The 25,835-nt window shown below is 47.6% G+C and overlaps 2 protein-coding genes and 1 long non-coding RNA gene across 5 annotated transcripts in view; 1 reads left to right on the top strand and 2 right to left on the bottom strand.

Annotated features, from left to right (window-relative positions):
• CHKA (choline kinase alpha) overlaps positions 1–10,876 on the bottom strand; it is a 77,972-nt gene extending 67,096 nt beyond the window's left edge. For 2 of the 3 annotated variants that reach the window (XM_077115516.1, XM_077115517.1), the window contains exon 1: positions 10,435–10,874. In XM_077115516.1, the coding sequence (XP_076971631.1) occupies positions 10,435–10,754 (320 nt within the window). In that variant the 5' untranslated portion in view covers positions 10,755–10,874. Of the gene's footprint in view, positions 1–10,434 lie in introns of all 3 variants that reach the window. The other variant, XM_077115518.1, reaches the window with a different exon arrangement.
• Positions 10,877–11,210: 334 nt separating this feature from the next.
• Positions 11,211–23,445, top strand: LOC143646512 (uncharacterized). Its single transcript, XM_077115514.1, has 5 exons — positions 11,211–11,970; positions 15,371–15,450; positions 18,281–18,340; positions 18,524–18,608; positions 21,737–23,445. Exons 1-4 carry the CDS (start codon positions 11,786–11,788, stop codon positions 18,550–18,552), a joined length of 354 nt encoding a protein of 117 aa, XP_076971629.1. The 5' UTR covers positions 11,211–11,785; the 3' UTR covers positions 18,553–18,608; positions 21,737–23,445.
• On the bottom strand, positions 11,870–14,562 carry LOC143646513 (uncharacterized). The gene is made up of 3 exons (XR_013157494.1): positions 14,342–14,562; positions 12,062–12,137; positions 11,870–11,964 (listed from the first exon to the last, which is right to left on the bottom strand). It is a non-coding gene; the product is annotated as an uncharacterized LOC143646513 (long non-coding RNA).
• Positions 23,446–25,835: the final 2,390 nt, after the last annotated feature.

The following is a 25,835-nucleotide window of genomic DNA, read 5'->3' as shown; positions in this document are numbered from 1 at the left end:
ACCCTCCCCCTGTCTATGTGGGACATGACTCCCAGGGGTGTGGACCTTCCTGGCAACGTGGGACAGAAATCCTAGAATGAGCTGAGACTCAGCATCAAGGGATTGAAAAAAAACCTAGAACAAGCTGAGACTTAGCATCAAGGGACTGAGAAAACCTTCTCAACCAAAAGGTGGAAGAGGGAAATGAGACAAGGGCTGAGAGAGTCCAAACAGAGGGAAGAGGTTGTCCTAGAGGTTATTCTTATGCATTAAGTAGATATCACCTTGTTATTCAAGATGTAATGGAGAGGCTGGAGGGAACTGCCTGAAAACGTAGAGCTATGTTCCAGTAGCCATGATTCTTAAAGATGACTGTATAATGATATAGCTTTCACAGTGTGACTGTGTGATTGTGAAAACCTTGTGTCTGATGCTCCTTTTATCTACCCTGTCAAGAAATGAGTAGAACATATGGAATAAAAATAAATAACAAATGTTAAAACAAATTTAGTTTGAAATGCTAGTGATAGATGGGGTGAGGGATGAGGGGTATGGTATGTATAATCTTTTTTTTCTATTATTGCTTTATTTCTTTTTCTGTTGTCTTTTTACTTCCTTTTCTGGATTGATGCCTATGTTCTAAGAAATGATGAATATGCAACTATGTGATGATATTGAGAATTACTGAATATATATGTAGAACGGAATTATATGTTAATGTTTTTGTTTATTTGTTCTTAATTTTTTTAATTAATAAATTTTTTTAATGTCAAAAAGTTTTTAATTTTGATGAGGATACATTTTTGTAATTTTTGTTGCTGCTGTTACTTATGCTTTGAGTGTGACATATAAAAAAAACCACTGCCTAACATAAGGTTCTAAAATATTTCCCTATGCTTTCTTCTAGAAAAGCATAGAGAAGTTACGCTGGTTCTTATAGTTAAGACTTTAATACATTTTTAGTTTATTTTTATGTAAGGTGTGAGGTAAAGGTCCACCTTCATTCTCTAGCACAAGGACATTCAATTTTCTCAGTACCATTTGTTGTAGAGACTATTCTTTCCCAATTGAATGAACTTGGCACCTTGGCAAAAATCAGATGGCCATAAATGTGAGGGTTGATTCCTGAACTTTCAATTCTATTCCATGGTCTATATGTCTATCCTTGTGCCAGTACCATGCTGTTTTGATTACTGTGGCTCTGTCCTAAGTTTTTAAATGGGGAAGTGTCACTCCTCCAACTTCATTTTTTTATAATATGGCTTTGGCTATTCTGGACCCTTACCCTTCCAAATAAATTTTATGATTGGCATTTCTGCAATAAGGCTGCTGAAATTTTTATTGGGATTGTGTTCAATCTGTAAATTGCTTTGGGTAGAATTGACATTTTAGCAGTGAACATGGATTGACCCTCAATTTATTTAAGTCTTCTTTGGTTTCTTCTAGTAACATTTTGTAGTTTTCTCTGTACAAGTCCTTTACATCTTTGGTTAGATTTATTCCTGGATATCTGATTCTTTTAATTGTAAATGGATTTTTTTATTTCTTCTTCAGATTTTTCAATACTAGTGAATAGAAACACTACTGATTCTTATGTGTTGATCTTTACCCCATCACTTTCCTGAATTCATTTATTAGTTCCAGTAACTATGTTACATATTTTTTTCAGGATTATCTGTATATAGGAGCAAGTCATTTGCAAATAGGGAAAAGTTTTACTTCTTTCTTTCCTATCTAGATGATTTTTATTTATTTTTCTTGCCTAATAGCTCTAGATAGAATTTCCAGTACAATACTGAATAACAGTGGTGACAGTGGGCATTCTTGTCTCGTTCCTGATTGTAAAGGGAGGGTTTTCAGTCTTTTACCATTGAGTATGATGCAAACAATGGGTTTTTCAAATATGCTTTTTACTATGTTGAGGAAGTTTCCTTCTATTCCTAGTTTCCTATGTGTTTTTATCAAGGGGTGCTGAAGTATGTCAAATGTCTTCTCTGAATCAATTCAGATGATCATGTGGATTTTTATTTTTCCCTTTGTTCTGTAAAACTGGATTACAATAATTGCCTTTATTTTGAACCTCCTTTGTTTTTTTCTTTGTTTGTTATTGTGCTTTGTTTTTCCCTCCATTTTTAAAAGGCAGTTTTGCCAGGTATCAAATTTTTGGGTGGCAATTTTTACTTTAAGTACTTTAAGTATGTACTTCCACTACGTTCTTGCCTCCATGGATTCCAATGAGAAATCAACACAATCTTATTGGGGCTCCCTTGTGTGTGACGCATTGCTTCTCTTTTGTGGCTTTTAGAATTCTATGTTTGGCATCTGACAATTTAATTACAACATGGCTCAGTGTGGATCTATTTGGGTTTATCCTGTTTGGTGTTCATTGCACAGTATATTCATGTCTTTCATTAAAATCTGGGAGGTTTTCTACCATTAGTTCTTTGAATGTTCTTTTGCCCTTTCTCCTTTACTTCTTCTGGGACTCCCACAATGTGTATACTGGCACTCTGATGGCTACCCACAGGTTCCTCGGACCTGTTCATTTTTCTTCATTCTTCCTTCTCTCTGCTCCTCAGACTGATTTCTATTGTCTTATCTTAAAGCTCTCTAATTCTTTCTTCTGCCACTACAATCTGCTAAACCCCTCTAGGGAATTTTTTATTTCTTTTACTATGGTCTCTTCAGCTCTGTTTGGTTCCTTTCCATAATCTCCATTTCTCTATCAATAGCCTCCTTGGGGTTATCTATCATTTTCTTAAGTTCTTTATCTATGTTTCTCTTTAGCTCTTTGAAGATATTTAGGACATTTAGGAAAAAAAATCTCTGTCTGCTGTAATGTCTCAGGTCTGATCCTCACTGATGGTTTATTTAAAAAAAATCTTTTTATTGTGAAATGTAATATATACAAAAATGCAATAAACAAATTTCAACAAGTAACAAGTAGTTCTAGAACAGATTTCAGAATCTTGTATAGGTTACAATTCCACAATTTCAGGTTTTTCCTTCTAGGTACTCCAAAACACTGGAGATTAAAAGAAATATCAATAAAATGATTCAGCAGTCATATTCATTTGTTAAATACTATCTTATCTGTTATAACTCCTCCTTCTCCTTTGATCCTTCTCCCAATCTTTAGGGGTATTTGGGCTATCTCCATTCTTTTTCATGTTGGAAAGGGACATTGATAATATGGGATAGAGGGATAGAATGCATTGATATTCTTGGAGAGGCTGACCCCTCTGGGTTTCAGGAGTTATCTGGTCTAGGAATCTCTTCTGCACAGCTTAGCAAAATTACCCTGCCATATCCAGTTAGAGCCAACAGGGCTTCTGCTACTAAGCAACAGATCAGTCACTACATCCGAATTAAAAGGCCTAGTTTTCCTTCCTGTCACATACTCTTGAAAGCTCAAAGCCATGAGCAAACAGATGGACTACTGTTCTAAATTGTGTAACCTGATTCAAAGTTTATCCCCGTACTCCTAAAGAAGGAAGGAAGGCTAGCTTGGCCAGAAACCAGCTCACGACCTGGAAACCCTTCGCCCTTTGTCTGTTCTGTAGCCTATGTTGCACAATAGGCTTTGGTGACAGGAAGTAAACTGTCAACTAGTTTTTAATGACAGGCAAAATAAATGAAACAAGTTCATTGACACTGATGGCCACAAAATGAAAAAGCACCTAGAAAAAAGCCAGTTATCAATGAGTCAAACAATACAGCTAAGAACAGGAAAATAGAGTAGTGAAGAAAATACTACAGATATGGTAGTAAAAATACAACAGTCCAATTTGCCATATAATTTATAAAGAATATCCTCCCAAGTAGATCTCTGAAAATGCAAACTTTTTATCAGTGTAATAACTGTACAACTAACATATATATGTGATAATCTAATACAGCAGGCATAAGACATGGACTTAAGATGTGATCCCTCCTGTGGGTATACATGATTCCAAATTCCATAGAGGAGGCTGCAAATTGGAAACTCCAATGAAAATCAAATAAAAGAAAACAATACATTTATATCATATTCAACATATGCAAGCAACCCAAAGTAGGTAGGAAACTGAAAGAGCAGGAAATCGCTGCCTACTGGTATAGCCATCATCTCCAATAAAGGTTTTTGATGAATTCTCCAGGTAAGGCTCACTGGCTGAGGTAGAGATGAAAGCTATCTTTTCTCACTGCTGAAGCCATCACCACTCCCTTAAAACTCTTCAACTGAGTGGCTGCTTCTTCAAACCCTCACCAACCTTTACATCTTTGACAACCTAATCGGAAAAAATATTATGCATGTCTTTTATATACTTAAAAGCTATGACTTCTGTGGTCACCAATTCATGCCCTTAGTTTGTTGCTGTTCTGGGCTACTGATCAAATGACTTATAACTCTGAGAAAAACATTCCTAAATCACAAAGGGCTAATGTCTTATCGTTGAGTTTTAAGAGTTTCTTGTATATTTTACATACAAGTCATTTTTCAAATTGAAAAAAAAGGAAGTTAAATCCCAGTCAATGGTATCATTGAAACCTCAGTCCCAAGAATAAAAGCAAAATAGTCCAGCAGATGTAATTTATTCAGTCTGTACCAGGTAGCCTACTTTAAAAAATACAATATGGCATCTTGAAGCTGGTATGGGTACAGAGTGCTACCCCTGGACACATGAACGGCAAATCCAAGGCTTTAGTCTGTGACAGGAAGTCACTTGGAATTTAGCTGAAGCCCCAATTTTAACTACAAGCTCTAAGGCTCCCATGCAGGAGGGAGCCTCCTGAGCTAGTCTCTCTGTCTGGATTTACAAATGGTGTCAAGGTTACCGCACAGAAAATATTTTTTTTAAGCTTTGGAGTAAAATCACTTTATTAGATAGTGATTTACCATATCACATAGTTTATTTTAGCAACGTTTATTTAAATAGTTCCACAAGTGGCTCACATCCTGTACTTAAAGTCTCAAAGGGTCTAAAGAGGCTAATTTGTTATGTTCTACACATTCTAAGGGAGAAAAAACCATGCTACAGTGATAAAAGCTGCTTTGTGCATTCCTGAAGGTCTTGAGACATGATGTCAAGCATCAACAATAGTTTTAATCATCTGAATTCACTAACAGGTGAGACAGTTCAGTGCTCAAGCAGATAGATGCTAAACCTGAGAACCGGAATGCTCCAGAGAAACCTTTACCACAAAGATATTCAACTGCTAAACAAGGATGGAAAGTTATCAGGTCTACACATAACCACAGGTTATATTTTGTTGCAAGCAAAAAAGCCATTAACCTCTGAAAACCTGTCCAAAAGTAACATGCCAGCAAGTTGCAAACCAAAGGTTATGCCCAGGATCCAGGGGTCTTAGCCTCCCTACAGCTTCAGGACCTGGACCCCGGAGAAAAGAAATAGGCAGTCTAAGAGTATCATCTACAAGTCTTTAACAATGACTGGAAAGAAAAAAATTCATAATATAACCAATGTGTCAACAGGAAATCATCCCAAGCCCATAGGTCTGGGTACATGGAAAACAGAACCACAGCATAATACCAACATAGCTACTGATTTTAAAACACAAGTGAAATCAAAGTGAGTTTTTAAGAAATTTATTCTACCCATCTAAAATTCAACCAGGACAACTATGGTGAGTGAAATCCCTGCCACAGTAATATGACCATGTCAGTATTAAGTCATCAGGAACAGGGAACCCGGACCTGGGAGGAGGCATTTAAGAGAAGGGGCTTGAAGTCAGAGCAGGTTTAGGGTGCTGGCTCTACCAGACCAACTACATGATCTTGGACGAGATAGTCAATTCCCCCAAGTTTATTTTGTACCACAAATACCATAGTAGTATCTATCTAACTAACAGGCTTTTGTGAGGATCACACGAGCTTATGTCAGGTGCTCATCATCACCAACAGTACAAAGCAAAGGTTAGTCTATAAGACTAGGCCCATTGGAAAACAAAATGAGTAAAGCTCAATCTTTAAACCTAGGAGCCAGATAATTCTCTGGGTTTGGAAGGGGGAGTTGCCCGTGCAACGCAGGAACTTGAGCAGCACACCTGGCTCCACCCAGTACCTGCGTAGTAAACTTCGAGTTTCTGCGACAACAAATGTCCCCTCCAGGCATCACCAGACTCCCCCTAGATGCGAACCACTCATTTTTTTAATAAGACCCTGCAGTTTTTACCTCGATTCCCCTCAAAAAATACCAATTTATTCTCCAGCCTGACTTCCAACTCGTGATCTTCTCCTTCCTCTATCCAAAACAGTTTCTTCCATTTGATCTGCCTTCTTCAGTTAACGGCAATGCCCCTTTCCCGCTGACCTAGGCTCAAAATCGTAATCAACAACATGGAATTCTCATCTTCCAAATTATTCCTTTCCATTCTCCCCAGCTCCTTTCAAATATAAGTCCTTCTCTCCCCCTGTGCTGCTACAACCTCCTCTTTTCTGCTATCTCCCAGGCCACCCAGGAAATAGGGTGAAATACAAATTATAAGCCATTCTCTTTAGCATCCTGGGAATACAGCATGCCTTTATACCTACTATTTCCCCTCTCACCTTTCAGAGTTCAGGAGTACTCCCATTTTCTCTGCAAAGTACTTCATCCCTTCCAACCCACACCGATCTTCTGGGCTTACTTATTTACTGTTTAATCATCAGCCCCTGGGCTACTGCTTTACTCAACAAAAGGAGTAGGAGGCACACTGAGATGTATAAATGTGTCATGAAAGACATGGAGATTTCAATCTCACTGTGGTTGCAAATTAAGACTTTAAAAAGCTAGAGGGCAGGCCACGGTGGCTCAGCAGGCAGAGTTCTCGTCTGCCATGTAAGAGACCTGGGTTCAATTCCCACTGCCTGCCCGTGGAGGAAAAAAAAAAAAAAAAACAGAGGCAAGAACTGTCGCAAGACAGGACAAGATTCCTTGCCAGCTGTTAGAGATCATAGAGCCAGGCTAGGTTTACTGACAAGGGAAAACCTAGAAGAACCTTGGGTAACTGTCAGAGGGGGATAAGCCGAGAGACAAGGCTAAAAGCAACAGCACCGAGATGGCACAGAATGAAGGAAGCACATTACCCAAGGATAAATGGTACGGAAATAGGACACCCAAGGGACCAAATTTTCACAGTAAATAGTAAAAACAAAATTTAAATTAAACTTTATCTTGAAAATGAAACTAAAAACTATTTTTCTTATATTTAATGATACAAGAGGCAAATAAGTTCTTACTAATGCTTGAAAAGCAAATCAAGGTAAGATCTCTTATACAATTTTTGCAGGGAACATTCACTCCCTATTTGGCTTTTACTGTATAATCCTGGGAAACTGAGAGCTTTGCAGTGTTTCCAAGGCTTTCTCCACCTTGGACTGAAGTCATTCTACTTCTCCCAATCTGTGGTATCATCCTCATCAATTTTCTTTTCAACTGTAAATGGTTCTATCTGTGGGTGCAAGTGGCCAATAGATTTGAGTGAAACTTAACATTTCTCAAATATTTCCCTTCTTCAAACTTCATGGAATCTTGCATCCTTTCCAAAATCAGCAATTTCATTTTGTAACTGCTTGTGACTTTTATCTATCAGCTATGAAATATACTAACCAACAGTTGATGAGCAGGGAATGAAGTTAGTGTTATGCTATGGTGTCTGAGCACCAACAAATTTTTTTTTTTTTTTTTTTTTTAAAAGAGAGGGAGGAAAGGAAGGAAAGACAGAGAAGGAAGGAAGGATGGAAGGAAGGAAGGGAGGAAGAAAGGGAAACATTTTTAAACATTTTCTTTGTTTTATTATATTTTGTTTGTTTGTTTGTTTTTTACATGGGCTGGGGCCGGGAATCGAACCGGGGTCCTCCGGCACGGCAGGCAAGCATTCTTGCCCGCTGAGCCACCGCGGCCCGCCCAACCAACAAATTTTTTAAGCAGTCAGTTCATTACTAACAATTATGTTCTGGCAATTTTTATTTTTCCCTCTAGCACTCACAACCAGAGAGACTCATATAACCATGAGTCTGATAATGTGACCCTCTGCTCATCGCATGCAGAGGTGAGCCATTTACAAACACAAACACTGCTAATTGTGTGCCAGGCCCTCCACCATTTTCAGGGATGACCATGAAATGCCCTTGAAGAATTCAATCTAACATGAGGGTCAAATGCATCAACAGTGTGGTGAGAGGCCTAAAAAAAACAAAGGTGTAAATTGAGTGTTATGGAAGAAACATAAACGAGGAAGGGATTAATTCTGCCTGATGGAATCAAGAAGATTCTCTACGAATTGGGGCTTTGCAGAAGAAAGCAGACAAGAGCAGACAGGGTGCTAAGCAAAGGGCAAGAGCTAAGGAAGGCCTGGTAATGGCAAGCACGGGCCTTGTCAGAAACATGCAGAGTCCAGCACAACAAGCTGGATGTTAGTTGCTGCAGGTTAGGTGGAAGGATCGATTTTAAAACATCAACACCACCACTTTAGTAGGGAAGGCTGGACGCAAGTTTAGATCATGCAAACAAACTTGGATTTTATTCTCTAGCCACAGGAAGCCACAGTAAACTTTTACCCAAAAGAGTAACGGTAATTGAGAAATACCAGGTCATGGGTAAAGATGGATCCAAAGGGAGAAGGGGCAGGCAGAAGAACATCCACAGGTGCCTCCTATTAGAGTCTATGCAAGGCCAGCAGGTGCCCACTGGGAACGGCAATGGCGGCAGGCAGAAGATAAGGGTGCACGAGCAGCTCATGCCTGCGTGTGAAGGAGGGCCTTTGGGGGAAGAGTCCGAAGTGATCCTGGGAGACTTCAGCCTGGCTGCTGTTACTCAGAGAGAAAGCAGGAGAAGCACATTCAGGGAAAGGAGGGGCCGAAGGGTTTGGGATGGGTTGCAGTGAGACTGCTGAGGTCTAATAAATCCCCGCACACAGCAAAAAGCTGGGCCTTGAGAAATGAATCTGGAAGTGTCAGCCATACATGACAGCCAAAGCCGTAGTAACCCTTATGGAAGGGTTACTTACGCAACCCTTATGGAAGACTACTGAGTTTCAACCCAGGGAATTCCTTTTCCACCCCCGAACTGCTTCTTTCGCCTTTAAAGTCAGGTTTCAGCTCCCCCCACCTCATTTCTAAATCACCTCTCCTTTCTCCTTATGAAACTCATTCCATAACTACATTTCTATCCCAAAAACTGGACAGAGAGGCAACGTAAACCATGCAATATTTTAAGACGGTCCTCCAACCCCAAAAGAAAGCTGTGTCTTCCTACACTAGTAATTCTTAGAAGAGACACGACATTGTCGATACTTTTATGACTGTTTTGAGCAAAATGCAAAGGTCCAAAGGATGAGTGCCACAAGGTTGTCTTCAGCCTGAATCCAGGTGTCCAACTGTTTTTCCTAGCCAAGGCCTCAGGCAAGTCATTTCCCCTCTAGGAGGTTTTCATCCATTGCAGATTAATGGCTCTTCAAGCCTAACTCAATGCAGATTAAGGTTTTGAAAGGATCTTTTGGTTTTCTGTTTCCTCTCACTGCCTTTCGACCTTCCCAGCTTGTGAGCGCATCTGTAAGAGAGGCTTGGGGCACAAAGGGGAAAGGAAGGGCACTTCATTCTGCTGCATTGGCGGCTCTAGTAAAAGACTGTAGGCACAGAAAAGGCATCAGATGACAAACTGAGGATTATCTGTGGCATCTAGTCAGCTAATTCCCAGATAACCATTTAAAAGTAAATGAACAGGGGGTGCAGGGGTGGTTCAGTGGTAGAATGCTCGCCTTTCATGCGGGTAAATAGAAAGATGCATACCAAATGTTAATTGGTTATGGGGGAGGGAGGTGGATCTTCAAATTTTTATGTCTGAATATGTATGCATATTTCTGTAATTTCAGATTAAAAATTCTAAGCTTAAAGAAGGGGGGAGAAACCCTTTTTACCTCACTCTCAGTCACCTTTGGAGCCACATCTCTTAACTTTGACTGGTAAGACCCCACCACGATGTCTGAACAGTTTTAGTGGGGAATTAGCAAATGTTACCCCTACTCCACTTACAAACGACACCTCCAGAAGGATAAAAATCGAACTGCGGACTCGAAAAACTATAAGTCAGGGTCACCGAGTGGATTTTTAAAAAACCAGCCACCGGCTGCCTCATTCATTCATTCAAGGCCAAAGGCCGCCTTTGCACTTTCCAAGGCATATTTTTAGCTGCACTGCAAAACGCACTTTGCCACCGAACGGTATTGTTTTAGGAGACCCGCTCCCCCAGGATACAGACGTTTTCACAAATGCCTGCCATCTGGGTGGGCGACGGGGCTTGGAGGCCGCGGGGCCAGGTTCCGGGGATTCAGCTTCCGTTTCACAGGGGCCGGGGGAGCGACAAGGCGGAAGGCCCCCTGCCTCGCCCGGGCCCCGCCCCCCGCGATGTCACCTGACCGGCCCCCGGGACCCCACCCCCACCCCGCCCGCCCTCGCCCGCCGCCGCCACCGACCTGATGACACTGATGTGGAACTGGTCTTCGCGAAGGCCCCTCCAGGCGCCGGGCAGGAACTCCTTGCACCACAGATAGGCCTTGCGCCTCGTCCGCGCCTCGGGCTGCTCGTCCGCCGGGGGGAGCGGCAGCGGCGGCGGCGGCGGCGGCAGCGCCAGCGGGGACTGCCGGCCGCCCAGCGGCTTGGGCTCGAGGTCGCTGGCGGCGCCGCGCTGCTGCCCCACGCCGGGCGACGGGGCCGCGCTGCCACCGCCGCAGTTCAGGAGCAGCCCGAGTGGCGAGGACTCGGCCTCGCTCCCGCTGCAGAACTTGGTCTTCATGCCGGACGGCTGAAGAGACGCAGCGGCCGCGGCGCGAGGGGAAGGGGCTCGGCGGCCGGCAGGGCACCCGCCTCACGGGGGCCAGGCGGGAAGGCCTCAACCGCTGGTTTCGCTGTCGAGCCGGCCGCGGGACTGGCGCGGTCGGGCAGCGACGGCGGTGGCGGGCGCGGGGCGCCGGGCGGCGGTTGGCAGCGCGAGGCGGCGAGCGGCGGCGCGGACGGCGGCAGCGCTGGGCTGGTTCTGCTCGCCGCGGCGCTCGCCCCTATACAGCAGCCGCACGAGGAGGGCCTGCCGCGCGTCACAGCCCGCCCTCGCGCCCGTCGCTGATTGGCCGCGCCCGGGCCGCTGCGCGCGTCACAACCGCCGCCGCCCTCGCTTCGCCGCTTCCCATTGGCTACGGCGACGCCCCCTTCCCGCCCCGAGCCTTGCGGCCGCCTGGCGGGGCGGGCCCGGGCGCAAGGGGGCGGGGCATGGGGCTGGTGCCCGGGGTTGTGGGAAGGCGGGGAAGGGGCAGCGCGGGCGTCCGGCAGGGAAGGGCCGAGCGATGCGGGGAGCGGGCGGGGCATCCCCCAGAGGACCCCGGGCTTGACCTTAGAGGCTGAAACTTTCCTTGGGGCCCTTGGGAACCCCATGATCTACGAGGCTGGGGGCCTGGCAGGGGCAGGCAGGAAATTGGTGGCTGGAGGCTGCTGCTCTTTCCGCCTGACCTTGAGGCCGGGCACCTCCTGGGGCTCCGGTAGGGGCGAGTGGGAGGCGCTTTATAACATTTCCCAGCGCCGGCTCAGCAGTCAACGACGCGCGTCCACTCCCGGTCCCATCCCCACCGGGGGGAATAATCTAGGAGAAGTAGTGGGTTCGAGGCCACGCAGCCGGACAAGGCCAGGCCGGGCTGCACCACCCACCGACTGCACACCTCCCGTAGCCTCAGTTTCCCTGTCCGTGGTGCTGAGGATGCCCGGCCCGAGAGGCGGGGTGGAGGGGAATGGGGGGCGCGTGCACGGGCGAGGCATCATTTCCGCAGCGTCTGGAACATGGACCAGAAGCTTGGTGCCACGGGGCTGCTGGCATTCGTGGGCACTGCGGCCGGCCGCCTCCGTCCCCGCCCCCGCAGGAGACTCCACGTGACTGTGACTAATGCACCTTTGCCCAGGTTTGCCACGCACTGCCCCGTGTCCCTCACTCCTGTTTGGCATCTCCGCCCCCATCGTTTCTGGAAGTAAGTGTGGATACAGTTAAGTGAGGATACAGTTAAACATCAAAAATTCAGATCCTATTTTATGAGGCATGAGCTGGGACAAGAGGTTTACCTGGCTTGCCAGGTGCTTAGGAAATCCAATGCCTGGTGCACAGGAAATGGCTTCTGCAGGGGGATTTCACACAAGTCTGCCGGAAACAAACAAACAAAATCTCTATTTAGACAGTGTGTACTTGGCTGAACTTGAGCCAAGAACAACTGACTTCTTGAAAAAGAATAAAAATGAAAGAGGGTTTGACAACCTACTATGGAGGTAGGCCCCAAAGCTGAGCTGGCTGGATTTGGGCCTTGGCATTTAGGAGGGAGTCCCAGCAATGGTAGGAGTCCCACGGAATATTTAAAAGGCTGAGAACTCAAGGTCTCCATTTAGGCGGCCATTTAGATAAGGGAGCCAAGGACTTGTCTAAAAATACCAGCCCATGGGGAGGTGGAGCCTGGGTCCATGGTCCACACCAGCGGGTAGCAAGCCCTTTGTCCCACTGTCCTCTAGTGCCTGTCTGGTAATCTCAGAGGAATGCCAGAAATCTGGCCAGGAGAAAGGGGTACTGGCCATAAGGGATGGGCCTCTGTTATTTGCCAAAACTCTTTCTTTCTGGTTCTGCTGGTTTGGGCAATTAAAACCCACAGGTACTTTTATGGGATTGAAGTCCCCTGTGGGAGTAAGAGGTTGCCTCATTAAAGATGTTAAAAAAGAGCCCCTGGGCCTAAACTTTGAAAGAAATGTGGGATGAGGGGTGGCTTCCTTGTGGGGTTGGAGAGTCTGAAGGCAGGAGGGGAGACTTCAGCACAATGTGACACTGTTTCAAGATTTCTTTCGCTTTTAGGGATCTTGGGTCCTGCCGTTTTAAGTGGGTAAATCAGTGTAATTCAGTTCAAGTGTAACTGTACCCCTGACCTTTGGGGACATGAAAACTTGGCCATGGAGGCTGTTTCCTGCCTCTGCTGTATCTTTTCCTTCAGCAGTCTTAGTTCTGCTCACCCCTTCAACAGAGGATGGTTCTTAAGCATTTGGGGGGAATTCTTGGTTTGCAGAATGGAGTGTTTGTTTCAACCGATGGTCAGCGTGTTCAGAGAAAGCTGATGTCGCAGGATACAGGGTGAATTTTAAGGATGTGACTTTGGGCCCATCAGTTGTGTCTGGAAGGAGCTGGCTCTCATGGATGTGTTCTCACATGCTGGCATCTCCCACCCTTAGCACCCCCAGGCTGCCCTCCCTCAGCCCACCAGGGAGGTGACATGAAGCAGAACATTCCCAAAACTCCTTCTTGAATAAATGTCACCAACCTCCCTGTAATCATCACAACAATTGGGAAGCTGAGTTCTGTTATTGCCATGTAACAACGAAGGAAACAGGCTCAGAGAGGTTAGGTAACATGCCTGAGACCACACAGCTGCTGAATGAGCCAGGCTGAACACAGGCAGATTGGCCTCAGAGTTTGTCCCATGCCACTTCCTACCTCTTCATGGCCCTGCCCTCCACCTTCTGGCTGGGGAAAAGAATCTCATTGGCCCAGCTTGGCTTCAAGGGCCCCATCCTGAGGCCTGAGGCTGTGGCCAGCCCAGGAATTGGAGTCCTGAGTCAGATGCTCAGGCCTGCGCCAATCAGCCACGTCCAGGCGGCTGGTATCAGATGTGGCTCCCAGAGCAGGGGCTGGGACAGGGGACTTTGAAAGTGTAACTGTGGCAGAAATTCTAAAGTGAGGTCCAGCTTCTGTGATACACGTATACCCCATATATATGTGCATGTGACCATAAGCATAAGCCAATCTTAATAAATGTATATTTGGGGGATAGGGTGCATGGGCCAGGAATTGAACCTGGATCTCCCATATGGCAGGGGAGAATTCTACCTCAACTACCTGTGCACCCTCTAATATTAATATATTAATCAAAACACATGAGACTTCAGTGACCACAGCCAAGGACTTCTAACCCATGATCCAACTCAGGCAGGGAGTTCCAAGGTGCTTGAACTGGTTTGTCCAGTGTCCTCTCATTGCCATCTCCCCCCCACCTGCCCCACAACACACACTCCCATGCAGGCTGCCCACTGGTCACCCAGGCCCCCTCTGCCACCACAGTGTGCCCCAAGGCACAGCCAGAGAACTGTGCAACCCCCAGCACTGCCACACACAAGACCCCCACCCCCTACCTCCGAGAAGGCGCTGCATGCAAATCCTTTATTTATGCCACAAGCACGCTCTGGGGACACCGACCCTCCCTTCCCCTGAGGCTGAGTGGCCCTGGAGTCCAGCAGCCAGGGTTTGCTTCCTGCGCCCCCACCCCACCCCCCCCCCCCGGCTCGGTGTTTGCCTCCTGGTAGGTCACTTACCTTCTTTGAGGCTGCTTTGCCTCGTCTGCAAAAATGGGGTCACGGGCCCACCGCATAGAGAAGCTGTGAGGATTAGTGAACTGGAGCCGAAGAAAGCGTTTCACTGAGTCCCTAGCATGCACAGGGGATGGGCTACCTGCACACACTCACCAAGCAGGTTACACCTGTTGTCTCTGTGTAGCTATGGAGACAGATCCTGCCAAGGTCTCCTAGCCCCTCTACCCCTGGGCAGCCCCTTAGTGGCTGGATACTAAGCTTCCCTCCCCCATCACCAGGTTCAAGCCCTGGGCTTGGCCCCCGGTGGCCCATCCTTGGCTTAGCCTGTCAGGACCCACCCTTGGCCCTGGGTGGTCAGTTCCACCCAAAACCACCCTAGGCAGAGACTAGGGGATCTTGGCTTATAGTAGGTACTAAAGTAATCAGATTGGAACGCAAGAAGACAAACTGGTTCCATGGTTGTGGGGGGAGTGACCCCACATGGCGTGGGAGCAGGGCTTTGAGAGGTTGGGAAGGCATTCACTGGGCAGCCCAGAATCATCTCTGAGGATGTAATGAAGGCAGGGCCTGGCCCACTGCAGGTGGCCAGGAAGAGTGCCAGGCACCTCACTGTCAGCAGAATAAATATGTTCATGATCCCCGACCCGGAACGCTCTCTCGAGAAATCACCCGAGGCGAAAAGCCCCATGCTATGTCAACTGTTAACTGGAGAAAGCTGGAAATAACCTAAATGTTTGGTCAGCTCCCGCGTTGGGCCAATAAAGGAAGTGGGTCCACGGGTTGGGACATCAGACAAGAATTAAACATGACCAGGGCTGAAGGTGGTAGAGACACGGCAAGTGCTTGCCTCCCAGCCATTTCTCGAGCGCACTCGATGTGCCCGGCGTGGTGCAGGGCAGCGCCGAGCGGGCGGGGAGAACGGAGCAGCTGAGGCTCCCGCTGGGGTTTTTAAGAGCAACGCCCACCCACCCACCCTCCACGCCACCCTCCCCCTCCCCTCTCACCCTTCTTTATTGTCTGTCCTCTCACCAGATTAGCCTCCAGGCTGCAGGAACCTTGCCTGTTTGGTTCTCTACTCTCTCCAGGATCCCCGGGGGCAGGGGCTGATGTTGGTAAGACACTCAGAAGTATTTACTGAATGAAACTGTCAAGTCCTGGCTCCAGCCCTTGCTAACGACATGCCCTCAGTTTCCTCGGCTTCACCGGGGTTGTCGTGAGGACTGAGGGTGAGGAGGCAGGCAGGGCAGGAGCACCCCGGATTGTGGGGGGAGGTGGGCTGCGAGGTGCAGCTTCTCCACGGGCCCGGCATTCAGTGATGAACGGGGCGCACGCTGGAAGCAAGGCAAGGACCTAGGAAGACAGGGTCGGGTAAGAGGATGCAAAGTGGTATGTCACCAAAACGTTACTATTTGTACACAAGCGGACTCAGCCTGGAAAGAGGTTGTTCCAATTACGTTTTCTTTAATGTTGTGGATATTTGCTTTGGGGACCTTTTTTTTAATTCCCAGAACTCTGGAACTGAGGCTGAATTCTGAGAGGGTCCGTGGAGGGTGCCGGTGATGGGCCTGGGGAGGGACGGCAGGGAGGCTGGGAGGGCCCCCTCCTTCCTGAGCCTTCCCGGGGCCACTTCCACTTCCTCCCCGCTGGCCCGGGGGCTTCCCAGGACTAAGGGCAGACCCGGGTCTCCCCCAGCCGCACCAGCCCCTGGGGACTGGGACTCGGGGCTCCTGCCTCTGCATCCAGGGGCCTCATCCTTCCACATCAAAAGCACCTTTGGCCCAGGAAGTACCTTGGATTTATGTGGCACGGTGTGGGGGAGGGATGAGATGGTCCTTGGAGAAGTGGAGAAGCAGAGCCTTTGCAAGTATCCTGGGCTGCACCCAAGACCAAGTGCTCCCTCTCCAGTTCTGAGCCCTAAAAAATTGATGTGACTGCAGAGAAGCCAGCAGCTGAAATCCTACCTGCTGAGGTTAGGTTGCAGCCCAGCCAGCAGAGTGGAACAGAGCCGGGCCCCTTCACTGGGTGCCTGGGTTTGGCCCCCACCCAGGCACCTCAGCAAAAATTGGCTTGGCCTGGCGGCTGAACCCAAATGTGGGCTTCAGCAACCATCCAGGTGCAAAACCTCCCATATGTCCAACCTTAGCACCCACAGTAGGGATGAGGGTGACCTTGAGAGGGCACCCACATCTCTAAGCCATATTCTCTTCATCACCAAACAGATATAATTCTTACCCCCAGGGGTGATAAGGGGATCAACTGAAACCAGCAGGAGAGGACTGTGCACCCAGTTGGGGCACCACTAAGGGAAACAGGGCCTTCTACATACTCTTAGCTGATTTCCAGAGGCTCGTGGGGCATAGCCTCCACCCATGGCTAGTAACGGTGGCCCCTGCAGAGAATTATCCCAAAGTCCGCAGGAGCTCTGGCCGATCAACAAGAACAGCCTGGAGGTCCAGCGGGGCCTGGAGCCTTTTCCATTCTTTGAGGCTCTGGCATTTTCAAAAAGGAAGAAATGCCTCAAGAGGGTTATCAGAACTGGGACATTTTCGAAACACAGTGAACAAATCGATGCTTTGACACATGTGCAGAAGTTCCATTGAAGATAAATTTGCCACTGACAAGCTCCCAGCAGGATTATTAAACTGTAATTACTAGAGCACTGTAAGCCGTGTGATGTGAAGGACATCTTTCAAACCCAGCCACGCATCTCTGTGACAATCACAAATGATCTCTGTGATTATCTGGCTTTAAAGATGATACCGACAACCTAAAACTGAGGCCCTGGGGTGCAGAGGTCAGCTCACAGGCCCAGCCTGGGATCCACTTGGGAGCTCCAGGCAGTGAGGCGATCCCTTGAGCCCCCCAGAGTGCATTTCCTGTGACCCCATGCCTTTCTCTGTCTTAAGTCGGACTATCCCAAACTCATTTTCCAAATTTCTATAAACCTGCCCTGTAGTTTTATACCCTAAGCATAACATATGTTATTTTCATAACACAAACTAAAATGCAGTTTTTAAAAAGATCCCAGTTATGAAAGACATGGTGGTGTGGGGAAGAGATTTCTGGGCTGGGAGTTAGGAGAACAGAGACCCTGCACCCTCCTCCCCCCTCCTGCGGCCCTGCTAGCTGGACTTCAGCTGCCAGCCTTGGCTGGCCCTCCCTGCTTCAGAGGCCAGCCACCAGGACCCAAGGACCCCTGGCACAGATGGGTCTGGGGCTCTGCTTAGCCACTGGGCCTATATCCCCCCTCCCTGTTGTCCTGGCCCAGGGTCTCGCTGTCGGTGCCCCCCTCCCAGTGTCCCTTGCCACACATGACCTCTAAGGGCCTCCAGCTTTGTTCCCACCCCCTTGTTAATGAGTGACATCAAAGCCACCCAGGGGCCAGAGGGGCCCCACTGGGGACCCTCTTTGTGCCCCGAGCTGTTCCCCCAGCTTCTCAGAGGGTCATCAAAGAGGGCCAAGGGCGGCTGGAGGGCAGAGAGGAGTGAGGGAGACGGGGGAAGGCGACCTTGGGAGAGCCGCTGGGTCCCGGGACGCTGCGGCCAGACATTCTCCCCAGCCCCACGGCCTGGGCCGAATTCCAAGGTCGGGGACTGTCCCCAGGGCAAAGAATCTGGTCCGACAAGATTCCAGCGGCTGCGGGGAGGGGGAAGGACGAGCGGGTGCACACAGGCTGGGGGAGGGGGCCTCATCCTGCGGGGGCGAGGCCGGCCCACTAGGGCCGGGGGACAGTCCCTAGGTCTGGGGGGGGGGCGGGGGGGAGTCCCCCCCAACCCCAGACGGCCTTCCGCAGCAGGGCCTCTTAGGAGCGTCCCAGTTCGACCACCCCCATCGCGTGGCCTCCCTGCTCTCCAAGGCCCCCCGCTTTGGGGAGGGGGGGGTAAAGTTGCCCCCCAAGATGTTCGGGGCTAATGCTAAGCTTTGCCTTTTTCCTTCCCGCAGGTTTCCAAGCCGACCCGAAGCAGATGGAGTTGATTTCTCAATTAGAGGCGGCGCCAGGAGGTCTGGGAGGCGGGGCCTGGAGCCGCGGGGGCGGGGCCTGGAGCCGCGGGGGCGGGGCAAAGGTTCCCGAGGCGCCTTCGAGGGCACCGTTACCCCGGGGGCTGCACCCGCCAATTCTCCCGTCCGCGCCCCTGGGATTTGGGCCCTGAGACCCCACACACCCTGTCCTTTTTCCCTCTTCAGGTGCCTGGCCCACTGCAAGAGCTCAGTGACAATTTCCACGAGCAAATGACTCGATGAATGAAGGAACTGAACGTTTAGGATGAAGGTACGCTGCCTGAGTTCTAATCCCACTTCCACCTCTTGGCTATTTGACCTTGGGCGGGTGTTATTCTCTCTGTGCCTCTGTTCCTCTCCTGTAAAATGGGGACAGTGTTTTTTCCCACGTCACGTGGTTGTCAGAAGGATGAAATGAATTCACAGTTGTGAGGCGCTAAGAACGGTGCCTGGCACACAGCAGGCCCTTCCTAAGTGTCTTAAAAGTGAAAAAAACCATTCCTCACCTGGCTTCTGCCATTGCATTCTGTGACCTCGGTGTCCACCTGAGTGATGCATGCAACACCTGGCTTCCTTTGTTCTTGGCCCCCTCGCCTCTTTTCTGCCACTCACCTCTGTCCCCTGGGCCCACGGTCATGCCATGTGCCACCAGCCCTGAAATTTGGGTCCACCAGGTCCTATCCTTTGAACTACTGTCTTGCCCCAGGAGGTTTGTCTTTCTCCTGTGAGGTGACCAGTTCATACCTTCTTATTTGTTGTTAAATCTCCCACTGCCTGCTGCCCTATCCTTGCTTCAGACTCCATCGAGGAAACAGAGAGCAGCAGAGAACTGCCTTGTTTGTCCATCCTCAAATAAGTAGACCCACTTACATCTGCTCCTGCCTTTTCCGGCTCCCTTCCTATCACACAGTCATGTCACAGTCCTTGGCACTTGCTGTTTTTCCTTCCTTGCGCTGACTTCACACAGCTGGCTTCTTCCTCAGGGGAAGTTCAGTGTCACCTCCTCCAAGAGGTCTTCCCTGATTAGCCCACCAGGAGGAGACGCTTCTTTTAGTTTTTTCTGCAGCACTGCTTCAGCTCCTTCATAAAACTCATCACACGCTGGAACTATTTTGTGTGGGGAGCTGCTTTGGGGGTTCATGAGAAACTGGGACGCTCCCCATTCTGACACGCAGACCCCACAGCACCTTTTGCCTCAGGAGCAACGAGAACAGGCTTTGGAGGCTTAAAAGCTCAGGACTTGAGGGGACTTCGAGGCTGAAGGACATCCAAGCCAGGGTCAAGCATCTGTACCTTTCAGACAAAATAAGTTTTCTCAGACCGGGAGGGAGGGAGGAGACTCAGGGGAAGCTGCCGGGGAGTAGAAGTCGTGGGTTCCTGAGGACGAGAGGCTGTGTGGCCTGCACCTCCTCGGGCCGAGCCCAGAAGGCCCAGGAAGGACCTCAGCTAGGCTGGGAAGTTTGCAAACGTGTTGGGAGCCAACGCTGAGCGGCTGGTAATGTCTGCCCACCAATGAGGTTGAGGCACATTCTAAGCTCAGTGAGAAAAAAGTGTGGTGATTGATTAGCAATGCCTGCACTTGTTGGGGATGGCTGGCGGGGTAAGAGTGCCAACTATTTCCATCCTGGGCAGAGACTGTCTCTGCAGCACCCTGGGGTGGCGTTAGAAATCCAGGGTTTGAAACAAGGCCTGTTCCATTATCTTTCCTTGTGCTGTGTCTCTGCCTTTTGTCCTGGATAGTTTAATGTGTCATTCACCTTTTTTTAAATTTAATTTTTTTTACCTCTTTGACTTTTTAAAAACATAATTGCTAATTTAAAAAGCCAAGCTCAGTAAGTGCCAGCAAACTCCACAAATTTTGTTAAAGTTTTTTATGGAAATAAACACCTCAGCATAACACAGTGTCCTGGCCTCTTGCCTTTAACTCTTCCTCCATAACTTTAACCCAAATTCCTTCTTGGAATCAGATATTTCCCTATGACTTTTATCACCTCATTCCAGCCTGAGGTAGGGCCGCCCCAGCCCAGTGCACACACACCTGAGTTCCAGGGCTTCAGGGACCTTTTACCTCTGTTCTACTTGCTTCAGTCAACTCTTATTTTTAATTCCTCCCCCCAAAGCTACCTTTCCCAGCCCAAGCTTTGATGCCCACATTCTGAAATGCCCCAGCAGGACCCAAAAGCAGCAAATGACCTGGTCCCTCCAGGGGATGCTAGGCAGCTTGGGCACAGTTTTTCTTGCCCCTGGGGGGCTCTGCTAAGCCCAGCACTGCCTCATGGAGAGGTGGGTAGGCATGACTGGAGCCTATCGTCTTCCCCCAGCCTCCTCCTGCTTTCCTCCCCGACCTGGGACTCAGCTCTTACCAGGGCTCCTTCTTTGAAGGGGTGCTGTCTGCCCCTCCTCCCGCTCTCATCTCCTCTTACCTCTCCAGTGTCTCCTTTTCCCAAGGAAAGAAATCCTAATCCTATAAATGACAAAGCTGCTTTTCCCTTTAAAATGTTTTTTCCTTCATTGAAGAATTAGTAGAAGCTCACTACAGAAAAGTTGGGAATTACTCAAAAAAAAAAAAAAACATTTTAAAAATGTATAACCCCGTCATCTACTACACTGGGGGTTTGCTGTATTTCCTTCCAGTCCCTCTGGGGCTATATATATATTTTTGGATAATTTTGTATCCCACCTCTCTTTCTGTTGTTTTTTCTTTTCTCCCTTAAAATTCTGTTATTGCACCAACAAAAGTAAGGAGAATGCTCATTGCAGCCTCCAAGTGGAGCATACATGGAGTTCACTGTAAAATTCTTTCAGATTTTCTGTAATTCTGAGCATTTTCATAAGCAAGTGTTGCAAAACCATCGTATGTGAACACACATGTACCTGGCAGGTGCACGCCTAATAGAGCTGAGTGCCAATGTCCACCAAAAGGCGGGCGTGATTGTGCCAAATATCACTATCATAACAGCCCCATATCAGAAATAACCCCGGTGTCCGTTATCAGTTGCATGGGCTAACAATTGCGACACAGCCGCACAACTGAATGTTCAAAACCCGTGAAGTTCAAACACCCCTGGGTGCACCGGTAGGGACCTCACAGGTGCAGCGAGAGAAGCCAGACAGGAAGAGTCCACTCTGTATGATTCTACTTATACGGAGTTCTAGGACAGGCAAAACCAATCTATGGGGTTAGAAGTCAGGATAATGGTTTCCTTCTGCAGAGAGTTGTTTTGGAAGGAGGCACTCGAGAGCCTTCTGGGAACACGCTCCAAATGCTGAGTTGGGTACTGGTTGCGTAGCTATCGGTGCAAAACACCGAGCTGTATTTTAAGATTTGAGGGCTGTGTGGTATGTAAATTCTACTTCATCTTAAAAATTTACCATGAGCATTTCCCCACTTCGTTGTAGATGCTCTTTGAAAATACCACCTTCAATGGCTGCACCTTTTTCCATCTGTGGACATGGAGCTTTCTGGAAGGCTCTTCCCAGACCTTCATGGAAAGGAGGCAGGTGGTTGGCTCCACAGCATGAATCTCTCCAGGAACAGACTGGTCAAGGGCCCACCGACACTTCCAGGGAAATGCCACCATGAGGTGCCAGAGCCACGGCCGCTGCAAGAGCTCACAGAGGTCCCTGAGTCTTTGTCCAGGACCCCACGGGCCTGAGCCCCAGAGGCTGGGGAATGGGGAGCAAATCTCCTGCTCCCAGTCTCAACAAGACTCCCATGGCTGGGAACGCCACGCTGCAGAAGGGGCATCAGCTGTGGGGGCAGCTAAACCAAGAAACCAAGGTCTCTTCCCCCAACAAATGGTGTCACCCAATGATCTCAGCAGCCAGGGTTTGCCCAGTGCTCACCGGGTACCAGGCCCTAGTGCCAAGCTTTCCATGTGGATCATCCTACAGAACCTTCTCCTTTGCCCTTTAGGGCGGCTGTTGGCAGTGTCCCCATTTTGCAGCAAGGAGGTAGGCGTGGAGAAGTTCGGAGATTTGCCCAGGACTACGTGGGCGGTGGACATCACACCCCTCTGCAGTAGGGGCACCGATGTGCCCAGGCGCCTTGCAGAACGTGTCCCCACTCTATGGCTGGCCTGTGTTTTGGGGGCTGGAAGCCTGAGGATGCCCTGCAGCAGGGCACCTGGTTACAGCCTGTCAACGGTGGGCCTTGGCATGAGACTTGGAAGGCTGAAGGGAGGCCATGGTGCCTGGAAGGAGTGTGCTTTACCAGATAAGACCCTGCCAATGACTTCTGGGGTCTTTCTGATACTCATTCCTTCATATTTTTTTTCTTCCATAGATACTGTAATTTATTGCAGGCTTTATTTTCCAAAGATATTGTAATTTTATAACACAGAAGTGCTTTCAATATTCGTGTAAGCACTACAGATTTCAAAGTGGTAGAAAAATTCAAAATAATATAAAGCACAATTTTTCCAATAAGTGAGCAACATCATACATTTTGGATATTGATATAAAACTAGATACATTCCTTTTTTACATCAGAAAATTCAAATTTTTATATATTACATTTTATATAGTACTAAGTATAATAAATCCCTATAGAGCCAAACTGAATAAATACAGTATATTTATAGTTTATATGTGCCCCAAAATAGTTATTCTTACTAAGAGGTAGAAAAATAAGTTGGTCCGTTCATAGAGAGTGCAGTTAAATACAGAATGCATTTCTAAAACTTCCTCTACTCCCTTTTAGTTTTTCATTGCAAAACAAAATAAGTATAAAGGAGAATGTGAAGAAAATAGAAGTCATGAGAACTTCCACGACAAAAACACAACCACTATATATTCTTAGAAAAACTTTATGCGTGTAGGTAACTGTGCATTTAATACTTTTTATCTAATTAAGATCTAATTCATATGACATTTTTATACTTTTTTTTTTGGAGAGTTGAAGCCTGGGTATTTTATCCCTATTCCTTCCAGCCTAATATTTCATACAATCACTGCCAGCACTAAAATACCCACTGTTGAGTCTGATTTACATGCTTCTATAAATTTGCCCAAGTTTCTAGTATCATTTGCAAACACATATATCCATATATGTGTATAATAACGTATATTATTCAAACTTTATATTTATATTATTATGCTATAAATTTCTTATTTGGACATTCAGTAAGTATTTTATAAATCTGGTTTAGCTCAGTGCTATGAACCTATTTCATTCTTTTCAATAGCTGTATTATATGCTATGGGTTTAGATATATCATAGGGTATTGGACCTTTCACTGGTTTGGTGAATTCAGATCATTTTCAGTTTCTGCATATAACAAACCATGCAACAAGTGATAGACTTTTTTTGCACCCATAATTACTTAAGATTTTATATCTGCATGATACAGTGCCAAAGTTTTTAAAGTCAAATAACATGTATAATTTCCATTTTACAGTTATAAGCAAATTGCTTTGCCAAAGTTCTATGATAATTAATATTTGTGACAGAAAAGTAAGAGCTCACATTTTTTTTCAAGCACCTGTGTTAGCAGTAAAGGTGATCTCAATCTTAATATTGGCCAGACTGAGACATTAAGAGCAATATCTGTTCTACTGATTTGATAGATCAATAGTTCTGCCTTGATAACAGATAAAATTTCCTGAGATTATTGACCATTTGAATATCCTCTTCCATGATTTGCTTATTCGAATTCTTTCCTTCTGCAACTATAGGGATGACTGCTATAAATTTGAGGAATTATAGCTGTGCCAGTTTGAAAGGACGTATGCACCCTAGAAAAGCCACGTTTTAATCCTAATCGCATTTTGTAAAGCAGCCATTTCTTCTAATCCCTATTCAGTACTTTTTGTTTGATGCTATAATTAGATCATCTCTCTGGATGTGATTCAATCAAGACTGGTGGTTAAACTGGATTAGGTGGAGATGTCTCCACCCATTCGGGTGGGTCTTGATTAGTTTACTGGAATCCTATAAAAGAGAATGACAAGAGGGAAAGCCAGGAGATTCGGAGAGAACAGAGAACATAGGCACAAGAAGCAGAGAGTCCACCAGTCAGTGACCTTTGGAGATGAAGAAGGAAAAAGCCTCCCGGGGAGCTTCATGAAACCGGAAGCCTGGAGAGAAAGCTAGCAGATGACGCCCTGTTCGCCATGTGCCTTCTCCGCCCTGCTCGCCATGTGCCTTCTCCCTTGAGAGAGAAACCCTGAACTTCATCGGCCTTCTTGAACCAAGGTATCTTTCTCTGGATGCCTTTGATTGGGCATTTCTATAGACTTGTTTTAATTGGGACATTTTCTCGGCCTTAGAACTGTAAACTAGTAACTTTTTTAAATTCCCCTTTTAAAAAACCACTCCATACCTGGTATTTTGCATTCTGGCAGCTAGCAAACTAGAACAATAGCAAATAATAATGTTTCCTCCATCATAAAAAGTGCAAAGATTTCTAATCTGATACTTGTCTTTAAAAACCATGTATGATATATTTGCCATGCCAAATATGTTATATTTTACTCAATTAGCGATATATGCTTTGTTATAACTCTGGGTTAATTAATTAGAAAAACACCCGTTCATTTTTGCAGGAGCCTGAGCTTCCTGGTTTCTCATTGACGAGGGCTGCTTCCCTGACCTTCATCTCCCCAAGTCTTCCTTTTTTTTCTTGTCAGTCTCTAATGCCAATTCCCTGTATTCAGTCCCTTTCTGCTCAAGATCCTGTTTTCCTGCTGAACCCTGACTGATGCAGAACCTGGAAAGGAAGGTTTTAGAGTAGTTGAGGACACTGGCTATAGAACAGTGGGGGAAGGGGTGTTCATTGGAGGAGGGGAGTGGGCAGTAGCACCAGCCTCTGTCTCAGGCACCTCTTCCAACAGCTGGGCCGTGATTGGGAGCTTATCCAGTGCCAGGAGCTGTGCCAAGCACATTGAACTAAGTCATCTCATTTAGTCCTCACCAGCACCCCGTGAGCACCCATTTTACAGAGGCGAAAACTGAGGCTCAGAAAGACTAAGGATGCCGTCAGGAAGCAGCTGAATCTGGGCTTAAACCCAGGCTGATCTGTTCCTGGAGCCTGAATTATCCCAGCTGCATGGTGCCCCCTCTTAATTTGCTTTTCTAAATGCCATCACTGTATTCTAAAGCCAGTGAGGCCCTGCTGTCAGCCCAGGGAAAAGGCTGTGGTGAATAAATGAGTGAGAGCAGCTTGGGGGGTGGGGGACCTTGGCGTGCCAGGGGATGAGGCCAGCGCCTTGTCCAACCTCTTCGAAGCCCAGCCTGAAGGACGCTTCCTCTGAGAAACCCTCCCTGCCATGCCTCCGCCCCGGGCACCCGATGCTTTCTCCGTGCTCTCTGACCTCCGGGCTGCCCTCATCAGAGCCCAAATCAAGCTGTGAGTGTATCTGTCTGTCTGCCCCCACCCCAACCCTGCCCCATCAGACTGTGGGTGACCTGAAGGCCGGGTGGGGGGATTCCCAGCACCCACTGGATGGCTGGTGTAGGTCGTGGCCGGAGAGGGAGCTCAGCGAACACCCGGGATGA

This window comes from Tamandua tetradactyla, chromosome 9, assembly GCF_023851605.1.
Source record: "Tamandua tetradactyla isolate mTamTet1 chromosome 9, mTamTet1.pri, whole genome shotgun sequence".
NCBI classification, from domain to species: Eukaryota; Metazoa; Chordata; class Mammalia; order Pilosa; family Myrmecophagidae; genus Tamandua; species Tamandua tetradactyla.
The sequence above is the reverse complement of the archived record's forward strand: the minus strand, read 5'-3'. Positions and strand labels throughout refer to the sequence as shown.